Source organism: Cherax quadricarinatus, chromosome 18, assembly GCF_038502225.1.
Source record: "Cherax quadricarinatus isolate ZL_2023a chromosome 18, ASM3850222v1, whole genome shotgun sequence".
NCBI lineage: Eukaryota > Metazoa > Arthropoda > Malacostraca > Decapoda > Parastacidae > Cherax > Cherax quadricarinatus.
In genome coordinates this window covers 1,507,601-1,522,393 of record NC_091309.1, presented here as the reverse complement: position 1 = coordinate 1,522,393, position 14,793 = coordinate 1,507,601, and the positions used below count along the sequence as shown (strand labels likewise).

The 14,793-nt window shown below is 42.1% G+C and overlaps 1 protein-coding gene across 8 annotated transcripts in view; it reads left to right on the top strand.

Moving 5' to 3' along the window:
- The window catches only part of Dolk (Dolichol kinase), a 73,697-nt gene that overhangs the window by 55,016 nt on the left and 3,888 nt on the right, over positions 1-14,793 (top strand). For all 8 annotated transcript variants that reach the window (XM_070086025.1, XM_070086020.1, XM_070086027.1 and 5 more), the window contains one exon: positions 9,780-11,416. In XM_070086025.1, the coding sequence (XP_069942126.1) occupies positions 9,780-10,286 (507 nt within the window). In that variant the 3' untranslated portion in view covers positions 10,287-11,416. The remainder of the gene's footprint in view (positions 1-9,779; positions 11,417-14,793) is intronic.

Sequence of the window (14,793 nt, the reverse complement as noted above, 5' to 3'; positions counted from 1 at the left end):
TCCCCTAAGGAAGGTTGCAGTAGTTGGCTCAACGAGGAGGATACGTCGTAACCGCTTCTCTTTAAACAAGCTAGACCTAATGATATTAACTTGCGCACCAGAGTCCATGAACACATGAACGGGCGCATTATGGACAGAAGCTTGTACTAATGGACCAATCGTTGCATTAGAAGTTATATGCAAACAGGAAGGTGAGTTGTCATCGGAGAAAGCATTTTCTACTTCATCCCCAAATTCCTCTACGTCAGAGACGTGTGAAGCCACATCATCAGCAGGATTGTCATTCTCGAGACTGCTTAAGGCTTCAAAGGAATTGTGAACGGGGATGGTGTACTCATTATCACTTACCGTCACCATTGGGCGGTTTGACTGGGGCGCTCTAATTCCCCCGAATTGGAAGAATGAGCCTGGTTCTGAGTAGAATGTGAACCACGACGTCTGTTTCCTCTCCTGGCTCTGCGGTTGGAACGGCCATGGAAAGATCTAGAGTACCGCATATTGTAGAGCGCATTGCACTCAGATGTGTCATGTCCATGAATTCTATGATGAGTACAGTAGGGAAGATCTGACTGGTACTCATCATCAGTACGACGCTTCTTAGGGTGACTGTCATAACAATTACTAGCGATATGGCCACGGAAACCACAATTGTAGCAAATTCTTTGACTGTGGTTACTGTACGTACTATGGGTATTACGGGAATGATGGCTCTTAACACTTGCTTTGGATGATGAGCGCGAGTGATTGCGGTTGGGAGGTTTGGTAGTAGCACAAACTAAAGGAGGTACGGGATTGGACAAGGTGTTTGGCGTAGACCTACGATAAGGGAAGGATCCCTCGGGACACAAATTTCGTACATGGATTAGAGCTTTAAGCGGTCCCATATTAGCATCTAGCGGACTTGAATTGTACACATACTTAGATGTCGGTGGCATTAGTTGTTTAATAACTCCAAATGCAGCTAATCTGGCAAACCCATCAAGGGCTGGTTTATCACTATCGTTAAGATATCTTGAATTTTGGCCTGCTTTAACAAATGAGGACATTAGGTTATTAAGACGGAGAGCAAACTCCTCTAATGACTCTTCTGATCTCGGGGCTGTGCAAACTAATTCTTTGAGAACAACGAACGGATCGGTTTCTCGCACTGGTTCAAGATAATTGCGAATTAACTGTTCATAATCTTGCCACCTGGTTAGATCTTGGAAGTCCTTCATACGAATTAATTTAAATACATTTGAGGCAGCTGAAGAACGGGCTAGACTCTCCTTTCCGATACTTATTAAAAGACTCTCAGATGGGGGACCATCAACTGAAGCGTCAGCTCTGGCTCTAACTGCAGTAAACCAACCTTCAAGGTTGTCTGGGTCACCATTGAATAATGGCATAGCATCATACGGATCACGAGTGAAGTTACGCAGGCCAGAAGTCTGAGTATGTCTATCGTTTGATACGGAGCTACTCGAATTTTGGGCTGACACATTAATGGTTGTACTAGCAGCATGTGCTGAGGCATCGCTAGAGAAAACTTGAGACATGTTTGCAAAATGTAAAACAAGAATTTAGAGAACAAAAGAAAATGATAACTGAGGAACACACAACACAGTGAACTTAAATGGAAGAAAATGCTTAACTATTCTGCATAAGTAATTAAAAATTGACAAGTTACACAGTAAGCAAAGAACTCACACAAGAAGAATATGCAATTTAACAAACACTGAAAATCAAGAGAACTTTTACTTTGCTCAAATCTAATATGCTCAACTTTTACTTTAAAGTGAATAAATGGCACAGTGAGTTGTCTTTACTTTCAATGCAACAAGGAAATACACAATAAAATGATAAAATGGACTCAATAAACTTGTGCAAAAATTAAAACAAACACACAATTCACTGAAATTAAAAAAAAAAATAAAATGACACAGACAGAGTAAAATACTATGCACAGAACAGAGCATAAGAAACTGCACTGTAATAAACTGTAGCAATATATCAAATAATTGCTAATCAAAAAAAGTATTGCACAACACTGCATAAAATTTTCTGCAAGAAAAACTTTAATAGCAACACAATATTTGCACAAGAATTATTGCAAAATGAGTCAATGTGCAATAATAAAAATTATAACACACAAGAAAAGAAATATATCAAGGAATGAACACTTTAACTCTTAACTGCACTTAAACAACAAGCAAAAGAACAATTTACTTTAAAAGGAGAACTTAAAAATTGCACTAAGAGTGAATTTCTTCAATAAAACATGAAAAATAATAGGTGCAAAAAAATACATAAAACAGGGGGTTGAACACTTACAGTTATGCAGAACACAACACATCAATATAAACACAGTACTAGAATTTTCTTGCAATGAAACTTGATGTGTGAAAAATTTTGTAAAAGTGAGTTCTTGCTGGGACTTTAAAAATGGCACTATTGTCTGTGGAAATAAGACAAATTAAACACTGGCTGAATAAAAGAATATGAACACAAGAATGTTCAACACACAGGGAACAAAACAAAAAATACACAAATGCTAGGAAGAAAAAAAAAATTAACAGACAACACTGAGTTGTGATGCAGAATATGAGGTGAAAAATTACTGAATTAATTCACTGGAATTCTGAAGTTTAAACACAAGTTCTATATTGCTCATATGTTGCACACACAACTAAGGAAAAACACTCAGTACTTACTTCAAGTGTATAAAAAGATACACAACACAACAGATATAAAATAATGCACGAAAATTAACACTGAATTAAGGAGATTAAAAGAAATTAATGCAATCAGTACATGATAAATACTGAGTCTGATCAAGAGTCACTGAATGTCACTAAGAGAAAAATTCACTGGGAACACAAAAGAAATGTCTCAACACTCGCAAATGTCTCTAAAAAAAAATATTATCGCTGTAACACTTGAAGAATGAGATTGATGGATTGTTTATATCGTCTTGCTGCTGTCCTCTGCACAGATGATCGTAGAATTGCGCTTAAATCGGCGATAGACAACACACAGGAGGCTTTTAAAGATGGCGCAACACACTCTAGCTCTTGACCCCCTATGTGGTCCTTAAAATATGGTGCTACAACCCTTAGCAGTGCACCAAAACACTGATGAGGAAGGTGAGTTGTAATGGCCGACTGTAGTTGGGTTTGTGGGTTAATGGCTGAGTGAGGCGTCTGAGACCGGCAATGATGCGACACACGTGATCGTGAGTGGCTGGGCTTATGGGTTGAACGTCGTAAGCCTCACTGAGAACACCCACACTGCCGCGAAGATAATTCTAAGCCGGCTGGCTTAAAATAAACCCACGAAATACTACAACACCACAAGGATGACAAGGAGCACTCAGAATGCTTGGAGCTTGAATCACAAGCGATGAAGACTACTCACGTGGCTTGCTTGAGTACTGGGATAAGACACCTGGGTTAGTTGCTAGCTGGCCTATCTTAACCCTTCACACAGAATAGCTTGATAACTTCACACGATGAGCACAGCAGGGGTGGAAGCTGGCTTGGCAGGCAAAATAATTGGATGGAGTAGACTAGGCTGGACTGGACTCGGTTGTTCTGACTCCCCCACCACAGACTGGAAACTGGCTTATTTTGCAAACTCGGGTCAACCCCTCGTGAGTGATGCAAAAAAAGCAGGAAACACTAATACAAAGAGACTGACCAGTGAATAATGTAGAAGCTGGTAGAGTAGCTGGCTTGAGGTAGCTGGCTGGGTGAATCTCGGTAGTCGGTAGGCCTACTGGTGACACGAAATGGCCGTCTTGCTGGTCGAAATTTTATCTCCAGAAATCGCTGTAATCGTCAGAATTACAGGCCCTCCGATGCCACCATTTGTCGTAAGGGTTCTTAAATGGAGATATCACAGGTTGAAAGTAGACACACTTGTAGGATGGTAGCTATATTGTCAGACTGAGATGAGACATGGAGCCCAGTGCCTAGCCTGTCTACGCCTGGAAGGTCTGCCGCCGAGTGAGGGCGGGACAGAGAGATGAACCTCCTCGTGTGCATCCCGTGACGTCACACAAAGCCACAGGCCTACAAGGGATCTCGTGTCTAAAGCACATGGATGATACTAACGCTATGCTACACAATACAGGGAATACAGGGATCAGCAACTATGCTGACATCACAGTGGGCGCCTGTGATGAGCGGGGTCCCACAGGGGTCAGTCCTAGGACCAGTGCTGTTTTTGATAAATATGAATGACATAATGGAAGGGATAGACTGAAGCGTCCCTATTCACAGATGATGTGAAGTTAATGAGAAGGATTAAATCGGATGAGGATCAGGCAGGACTACAGGGAGACCTGGACAGGCTGGACACGTGGTCCAACAACTGGCTTCTCAAATTCAGCCCTGCCAAATGCAAAGTCATGAAGATTGGGGAAGGGCAAAGAAGACTGCAGACAGAGTATTGGCTAGGTGGACAGAGGCTGCAAACCTCACTCAAGGAGAAAGATCTTGGGGTGACCATAACACTGAGCACTTCTCCTGAGGCACACATCAACCGGTTAACTGCTGCAGCATATGGGCATCTGTCAAACCTGAGAATAACATTCTGATACCTTAGTAAGGAACTGTTCAAGACACTGTACACTGTGTACATCAAGCCCATACTGGAGTATGCAGTACCAGTCTGGAACCCACACTTGGTCAAGCACTTCAAGAAATTAGAGAAAGTACAAAGGTTTGCAACAAGGCTAGTTCCGGAGCTCAGGAGAATGTTCTATGAAGAAAGGTTAAGGGAAATCAGACTGACGACACAGGATGACAGGAGGGTCAGGGGAGACATGATAACAACATACTAAATACTGTGGAATAGACAAGGTGGACAGAGACAGGATGTTCCAGAGAGGAGACACAGAAACAAGGGGTCACAATTGGAAGCTGAAGACTCAGACGAGTCACAGGGATGTTAGGAAGTATATACTTCTTCAGTTACAGAGTCGTCAGGAAGTGGAATAGCCTAGCAAGCAATGTAGTGGAGGCAGGAACCATACATAGTTTTCAGACGAGGTATGACAAACTCAGGGAGCAGAGAGAGAGAGGACCTAGTAGCGATCAGTGAAGAGGCAGGGCCAGGAGCTGAGTCTCGACCCCTGCAACCACAGTTAGGTGAATTAAGCGAGTACACACAAGCACGCACGCACACACGCACGCACGCAAGCACGCACGCACGCACGCACGCATGCACGCGCACACACACACACACACACATAGACAAGGTGGACAAAGACAGGATGTTCCAGGGAGGGGACACAGAAACAAGAGGCCACAATTGGAAGTTGAAGACACAAATGAGTCAGAGAGATAGTAGGAAGTATTTCTTCAGTCATAGAGTTGTAAGGCAGTGGAATAGCCTAGAAAATGACGTAGTGGAGGCAGGAACCATACACAGTTTTAAGACAAGGTTTGATAAAGCTCATGGAGCGGGGAGAGAGAGGGCCTAGTAGCAACCGGTGAAGAGGCGGGGCCAGGAGCTAGGACTCGACCCCTGCAACCACAAATAGGTGAGTACACACACAGAAACAAGGGGTCATAATTAGAAGCTGAAGACTCAGACAAGTCACAGTGATGTTAGGAAGTATTTCTTCAGTCATGGAGTCGTCAGGAAGTGGAATAGCTTAGCAAGTGATGTAGTGGAGGCAGGAACCTTACATAGCTTTAAGATGAGGTATGACAAAGCTCAGGGAGCAGAGAGAGAGAGAGGACCTAGTAGTGATCAGTGAAGAGGTGGGGCCAGGAGCTGAATCTTGACCCCTGCAACCACAGTTAGGTGAGTACACACACACACACACACACACACACACACACACACGTACGTACGTACGTACGTGCATAGCTGTTGTACAGTCACATCAGGAGGAAAACAGTCAAGGACCAGGTAATCAGGCTGAAGAAGGAAGGAGGGGAGATCACAAGAAACAACCAAGAAGCATGTGAGGAGCTCAGTACGAGATTCAAAGAAGTATTCACAGGAGCCAGAAGGAACTCCAGAAAGACAGAAAGGTGGGGTACACCAAGTGCTGGACATAATACATACAGCCAGGGAGGAGATGAAGAGGCTGCTAAGCGAGCTAGATACCTCAAAGGCGATGGAACCAGATAACATCTCTCCATGGGTCCTGAGAGAGGGAGCAGAGGTATTGTGTGTACCACTAACAACAATCTTCTTCACGTCTATCAAAACAGGGCGACTACCTGAGGTATGGAAGACGGCAAATGTAGTCCCTTCATGGAGAAGACTATCAGAAGTGTGATGGAGGACCTAGAAAGGAATGAGCTTATCAGTGACAACCAGCAAGGATTCAGGGATGGGAAATCCTGTGTCACAAACCTACTGAAGTTCCATAACAAGGTGACAGCAGTAAGACAAGAGAGATAGTGGTGGGTAGACTGCATTTTTTTGGACTGTAAGAAGGCTTTTGATAGCTCTACACAAGAGATTAGTGCAAAAGCTGGAGGATCAATCAGGTATAACGGGGAAGGCACTACAATGGATCAGAGAATACCCGACAGGAAGACATCAGCAAGTCATGGTACGTGACGAGGTGTCAGAGTGGGCGCATGTGACGAGCGGGGTTCCACAAGGGTCAGTCCTAGGATCGGTCCTGTTTCTTGTACAGTGGACCCCTGGTTAACGATATTTTTTCACTCCAGAAGTATGTTCAGGTGCCAGTACTGACCGAATTTGTTCCCATAAGGAATATTGTGAAGTAGATTAGTCCATTTCAGACCCCCAAACATACACGTACAAACACACTTACATAAATACACTTACATAATTGGTCGCATTCGGAGGTGATCGTTATGCGGGGGTCCACTGTATATGTGAATGACATGACGGAAGGAATAGACTCAGAAGTGCCCCTGTTTGCAGACGATGTGAAGTTAATGAGGAGAATTCAATCAGAGGAAGACTAACAGGACTACAAAGGGATCTGGACAGGCTGCAGGCCTGGTCCAGAAACTGGCTCCTGGAATGTAACCCCACCAAATGTAAAGTCATGAAGATTGGGGAAGGGCAAAGAAGACCACAGACAGAGTACAGACTAGGGGGGCCAAAGGAAAAGGGGGCCATGGAAAACTATCTTGGGGTGAGTATAATACCAAGCACATCTGAGGTTTACATAAACCAGGTAACTGCTGAAGCATATGCATACCTGGCAAACCTAAGAGTAGTGTTCCAATACCTCAGTAAGGAATCATTCAAGACTCTGTACACGTTGTACGTCAGGCCCATATTGGAGTATGCAGCACCAGTATGGAACCTACACCTGGTCAAGCATGTCAAGAAATTAGAGAAAGTGCAAAGGTTTGCATCAAGACTAGTCCTGGAGCTAAGGGTTATGTCCTATGAGGAGAGGTTAAGGGAAATCGGCCTGATGACACTGGAGGACAAGAGGGATAGGGGGAAACATGATAACGACATAAAATACTGCAAGGAATTGACAAGGTGAACAAAGACAGGATGTTCCAGAAATGGTACACAGCAAAAAGGGGTCACTATTGGATGCTGAAAAGGCAGATGAGTCAGAGGGATGTTAGGAAGTATTTCTTCAGCCATAGAGTTGTCATGGAATAGTCTGGAAAGTGACGTAGTGGAGGCAGGATCCATACATAGGTTTTGATGTTTTCTTTTTTTTTTTCTAACATCAGCTGGTTTCCACTGAGGCAGGGTGATAGAACAAAAGTTGCACTGTCAGCCGATAAGATATATAAATGGGCTAGTGAGAGAATAGGCAGTGAGGTTGAAGAGGTATGGGGTAGATTTAAGAATGTAGTGTTAGTGTGTTCAGCATAAGTTTGTGGTTACAGGAAAGTGGGTGCGGGAGGCAAGAAGAGCGACTGTCGGAATGATGAAGTAAGAGAGAAAAGGTTAGCATATGAAAGGCTTTTACAGAGTAGAAGTGATACGAGGGAGGAGTACATGGAGAGAAAATGAGAGGTTAACAGAGTTGTGAAGGAATGTAAAAGGAGAGCAAATGAGAGAGTGGGTGAGATGCTATCAACAAATTTTGTTGAGAATAAGAAAAAGTTTTGGAGTGAGATTAATTAGTTGGGAAAGCCTAACGAATGAATGGATTTGACAGTTAAAAATAGGAGAGTTATTAGATGGACAGTTAGAGGCATTGGAAAGATGGAAGGAATATTTTGATGAACTGTTAAACGTTGATGAAGATAGGGAAGCTGTGATTTTGTGTATTGGACAGGGAGATGCAATATCTTGTAGGAGTGAGGAAGAGCCAGTTATGAGTGTGGGAGAAGTGCATGAGGCAGTGGGTGGAATAAAAGAAAAAAAATGCAGCTGCAATTGCTAGGATAAAGACAGAAATATTAAAAGCAGGTGGGGATATAGTTTTGGAGTGGTTGGTGCCTTTTATTTAATAAATGGAAGAGGGTAAAGTACCTAGGGATTGGCAGAGAGCATGCATAGTTCCTTTGTATAAAAATAAAGGGGATAAAATAAAGTGTAAAAATTATAGGGAAATAAGCCTGTCGAGTATACCTTGTAAAGTGTGTGGTCGAGTTGTTATTGAAAGACTTAGAGTAAGACAAAGCAGGATTTCAGATGAACAAGGAGACTTTAGGAAGGGTAGTGGGTGTGTAGACCAAGTGTTTACAGTAAAACATATAGGTGAACAGTATTTAGATAAGGGTAAAGAGTTTTTTTGTGGCATTTATGGATTTAGAAAAGGCTTATAATAGGATGGATAGGAGGGCAGTGTGGCAGATGTTGCAAATGTATGGAATAGGAGGTATGTTGCTGAAAGCAGTGAAGAGTTTTTACAAGGATAATGATGCTCAGGCTAGAGTATATAAGAGAGAGGGACATTATTTTCCAGTAAAAGTAGGCCTTAGACAAAGATGTGTGATGTCACCATGGTTGTTCAATACTGTATATTTATAGATGGGGTTGTAAGAGAAGTGAATGCTCGGATATTGGCAAGAGGCATGGGATTAAAAAAATAAAGAATCTAACACAAAGTGGGAGCTGTCGCGCTTGCTTTTTTGCTGATGACACTGTCCTTAGGGAGATTCTGAAAAGTTGCAGAGGTTGGTGGACGAGTTTGGTAGGATATGTAAAATAAGGAAATTAAGTGAACATAGGGAAAAGTAAGGTGATGAGGATAAAAAATTTAGGTAATGAAAGAATGGATATCAGTGCGGTGTGAATGCAGAGAATTCATAGTTTGGAAATTAGGAGGTGCGGGTTACTAAATGTATTACCCAGAGGACTGAGGAGGGGCTGTTGAGGTGGTTGGACATTTAGAGAGGATGGAACGAAGTAAAATGACTTGGAGAGCATGTAAATCTGTAGTGGAAGGAAGGCGGGGTAATGGTCAGCCTAGGAAAGGATGGAGGGAGGGGTTAAAGGAGGTTTTGTGTGAGGGGCTTGGATTTCCAGCAAACATGTGTGAGCACATTAGATAGGACTGGAGACGAATGGTTTTTAAGACGTTCTGTTGGTGTGTGAGCAAGATAAAATTTATGAAAGGATTCAGGGAAACTAGCAGGCCAGACTTGTCTTGGAGGTGGGAAGCACAGTGCCTGCACTCTGAAGGAGGGGTTTTGATAAGCTGCAGTTTTATAACTGTATTGTAGGCACACCTTTAGCAAGACAGTGATGGAGATGAATGATGAAAGTATTTTTTTTTTTTCAGGTCACCCTGCCTTGGTGAGAAATGGCCAGTGTGTTAATAATAATATAATAAAATTTATTTTCTTGTTCTTATATTCACTTTAATTTTTTTTTCCCAGATGGTTAGAGTACTGGAGATACAGCCCATTGCTTCAGTTGTATCTCGGGCATTTTCTTCATTCCTGGATGAAAAGGATCAAGGTACCCTCATCCTCAGTCATATATACTTATTGGCTGGTGTAGCATCACCACTTTGGCTGAGTCCATGTGCCCTCTATGATGCAGAGGAAGGGTCCAGTTTGTCACCAGGGTCAGTGCTGCCTCTTCTTGCTGGTGTGCTGGCTGTTGGGATAGGAGATACTGCAGCTTCTGTTGGTGGAACCTATTTTGGGCAAAAACATTGGTCTGGGACAAAGAAAACAGTTGAAGGAAGTATATGTGGGGTGGTAGCTCAGCTGGTTGCTGTGTTAGTATTAGTATTTATGAATATCGTAGATATGTCTCTTAAAGCTTGGGGCCATTTTTTCATCTCTGCTGCATTAACAGCAGTAGTAGAAGCTCTTACAGACCAAGTGGATAACATTGTCTTACCGTTATTGCTGTACACACCTCTAATGGATCTGTAAATTTAGCAGTTATAAGGGGATAATGAAAGGGGCTAGCAACCCCTTGTCCTGTATATATTACTAAATATAAAAGGAGAAACTCTAATTTTTCCTTTTGGGCCACCCTGCCTCGGTGGGATACAACCGGTGTGTTGAAAGAAGAAAGAAGGGGATAATGAAAGTATATACTATTCAAAATTATTTATTAATGATTGTCTATTTAGTGCAAGACTTTTTCATTACTAAATTAACTACAGTAGACCTTCAACTAACATGGGAGTTGCGTTCCTGAAAATCAGCTCTATTTAAATTAGTAATATTCAGGTTGAAGACTATATGGGAAAAATAAGTTTCCTTGGAGCTCAAAAAAATGTATATTTGTCCTTTTTTAAATAGACTAAAAAAAAGTCAAAAGAAAAAACTTGCCTCAATTCTGGTTGCTGTTGCTTGTTGATATGAAAGTGTGTGGAGAGGCTTTGTACAAATATATGACAGGCAGCATCAGCTACTACCACCACCATCACCTAAGGCGTCGTAAAAGCCAGTTGTTAACTCAGTTTAATGTGTTCCTTACACATATGAACAGGGCATTTCTTCCAGATAAAATGGGTAGGGTTCAATATTGCACTTCCATGGTAACCATCAACAACAAAAACAATAGCTATGCCAGTGAAGCTCAGAACCTCATTGCATATCTTTGTTTAATGACAATTTCACACCTGAACCAACCTATTCAACAATGTGTAATGTGTGTTAAAGCCATGGAAAAGTGTAATTGTGGATTATTAGCCTTCATGCATACCTCTCACCTTCACAGCACACCTTGAAGCTTGTTTAATACCTCTTAATTTTCTTCTTGGTTCTTTCACCATCTCTAGTATCTCTTTTTGGTACCATGGTTAATATCTTAAGACGAGATGAGGTGGTGGCAATATCCAATATCATTCAGCCAACACTGAGTTGGGCATGCCATGTTTGTAGACAGCAACTGCTGGCAGCATGAGTCAGCTGACAACTAAAAGTGACACCAGGCCACTAAGCATGGGCTAGCAGAACAGGGCAAAAATTATCTGCCGCCAGATGTGGTTTTTGTACGTCATTCTCTAGCCTTTCGTGATTACATTGCATTTTTCAGCACACATCTGTTACAGGTATAGGTAGTAGGTTGGTAGACAGCAACCACCCAGGGAAGTACTACCGTCCTGCCAGATGACTGTGAAACAAAAACCTGTAACTGTTTTGCATGATGGTAGGATTGCTGGTTTCTTTTTCTGTCTCATAAACACGCTAAGATAACAGGGATATCTTGCTACTCCTACTTACACTTTGGTCACACTTCACAGACACGCACATGCATATATATATATACATACATCTAGGTTTTTCTCCTTTTTCTAAATAGCTCTTGTTCTTTTTTATTTCTTCTATTGTCCATGGGGAAGTGGAAAAGAATCTTTCCTCCGTAAGCCATGCGTGTCGTATGAGGCGACTAAAATGCCGGGAGCAATGGGCTAGTAACCCCTTCTCCTGTATACAATTACTAAAAAAGAGAAGAAGAAAAACTTTATAAAACTGGGTTGCTTAAATGTGCGTGGATGTAGTGCGGATGACAAGAAACAGATGATTGCTGATGTTATGAATGAAAAGAAGTTGGATGTCCTGGCCCTAAGCGAAACAAAGCTGAAGGGGGTAGGAGAGTTTCAGTGGGGGGAAATAAATGGGATTAAATCTGGAGTATCTGAGAGAGTTAGAGCAAAGGAAGGGGTAGCAGTAATGTTAAATGATCAGTTATGGAAGGAGAAAAGAGAATATGAATGTGTAAATTCAAGAATTATGTGGATTAAAGTAAAGGTTGGATGCGAGAAGTGGGTCATAATAAGCGTGTATGCACCTGGAGAAGAGAGGAATGCAGAGGAGAGAGAGAGATTTTGGGAGATGTTAAGTGAATGTATAGGAGCCTTTGAACCAAGTGAGAGAGTAATTGTGGTAGGGGACTTGAATGCTAAAGTAGGAGAAACTTTTAGAGAGGGTGTGGTAGGTAAGTTTGGGGTGCCAGGTGTAAATGATAATGGGAGCCCTTTGATTGAACTTTGTATAGAAAGGGGTTTAGTTATAGGTAATACATATTTTAAGAAAAAGAGGATAAATAAGTATACACGATATGATGTAGGGCGAAATGACAGTAGTTTGTTGGATTATGTATTGGTAGATAAAAGACTGTTGAGTAGACTTCAGGATGTACATGTTTATAGAGGGGCCACAGATATATCAGATCACTTTCTAGTTGTAGCTACACTGAGAGTAAAAGGTAGATGGGATACAAGGAGAATAGAAGCATCAGGGAAGAGAGAGGTGAAGGTTTATAAACTAAAAGAGGAGGCAGTTAGGGTAAGATATAAACAGCTATTGGAGGATAGATGGGCTAATGAGAGCATAGGCAATGGGGTCGAAGAGGTATGGGGTAGGTTTAAAAATGTAGTGTTAGAGTGTTCAGCAGAAGTTTGTGGTTACAGGAAAGTGGGTGCAGGAGGGAAGAGGAGCGATTGGTGGAATGATGATGTAAAGAGAGTAGTAAGGGAGAAAAAGTTAGCATATGAGAAGTTTTTACAAAGTAGAAGTGATGCAAGGAGGGAAGAGTATATGGAGAAAAAGAGAGAAGTTAAGAGAGTGGTGAAGCAATGTAAAAAGAGAGCAAATGAGAGAGTGGGTGAGATGTTATCAACAAATTTTGTTGAAAATAAGAAAAAGTTTTGGAGTGAGATTAACAAGTTAAGAAAGCCTAGAGAACAAATGGATTTGTCAGTTAAAAATAGGAGAGGAGAGTTATTAAATGGAGAGTTAGAGGTATTGGGAAGATGGAAGGAATATTTTGAGGAATTGTTAAATGTTGATGAAGATAGGGAAGCTGTGATTTCGTGTATAGGGCAAGGAGGAATAACATCTTGTAGGAGTGAGGAAGAGCCAGTTGTGAGTGTGGGGGAAGTTCGTGAGGCAGTAGGTAAAATGAAAGGGGGTAAGGCAGCCGGGATTGATGGGATAAAGATAGAAATGTTAAAAGCAGGTGGGGATATAGTTTTGGAGTGGTTGGTGCAATTATTTAATAAATGTATGGAAGAGGGTAAGGTACCTAGGGATTGGCAGAGAGCATGCATAGTTCCTTTGTATAAAGGCAAAGGGGATAAAAGAGATTGCAAAAATTATAGGGGGATAAGTCTGTTGAGTGTACCTGGTAAAGTGTATGGTAGAGTTATAATTGAAAGAATTAAGAGTAAGACGGAGAATAGGATAGCAGATGAACAAGGAGGCTTTAGGAAAGGTAGGGGGTGTGTGGACCAGGTGTTTACAGTGAAACATATAAGTGAACAGTATTTAGATAAGGCTAAAGAGGTCTTTGTGGCATTTATGGATTTGGAAAAGGCGTATGACAGGGTGGATAGGGGGGCAATGTGGCAGATGTTGCAAGTGTATGGTGTAGGAGGTAGGTTACTGAAAGCAGTGAAGAGTTTTTACGAGGATAGTGAGGCTCAAGTTAGAGTATGTAGGAAAGAGGGAAATTTTTTCCCAGTAAAAGTAGGCCTTAGACAAGGATGTGTGATGTCACCGTGGTTGTTTAATATATTTATAGATGGGGTTGTAAGAGAAGTAAATGCGAGGGTCTTGGCAAGAGGCGTGGAGTTAAAAGATAAAGAATCACACACAAAGTGGGAGTTGTCACAGCTGCTCTTTGCTGATGACACTGTGCTCTTGGGAGATTCTGAAGAGAAGTTGCAGAGATTGGTGGATGAATTTGGTAGGGTGTGCAAAAGAAGAAAATTAAAGGTGAATACAGGAAAGAGTAAGGTTATGAGGATAACAAAAAGATTAGGTGATGAAAGATTGAATATCAGATTGGAGGGAGAGAGTATGGAGGAGGTGAACGTATTCAGATATTTGGGAGTGGACGTGTCAGCGGATGGGTCTATGAAAGATGAGGTGAATCATAGAATTGATGAGGGAAAAAGAGTGAGTGGTGCACTTAGGAGTCTGTGGAGACAAAGAACTTTGTCCTTGGAGGCAAAGAGGGGAATGTATGAGAGTATAGTTTTACCAACGCTCTTATATGGGTGTGAAGCGTGGGTGATGAATGTTGCAGCGAGGAGAAGGCTGGAGGCAGTGGAGATGTCATGCCTGAGGGCAATGTGTGGTGTGAATATAATGCAGAGAATTCGTAGTTTGGAAGTTAGGAGGAGGTGCGGGATTACCAAAACTGTTGTCCAGAGGGCTGAGGAAGGGTTGTTGAGGTGGTTCGGACATGTAGAGAGAATGGAGCGAAACAGAATGACTTCAAGAGTGTATCAGTCTGTAGTGGAAGGAAGGCGGGGTAGGGGTCGGCCTAGGAAGGGTTGGAGGGAGGGGGTAAAGGAGGTTTTGTGTGCGAGGGGCTTGGACTTCCAGCAGGCATGTGTGAGCGTGTTTGATAGGAGTGAATGGAGACAAATGGTTTTTAATACTTGACGTGCTGTTGGAGTGTGAGCAAAGTAACATTTAT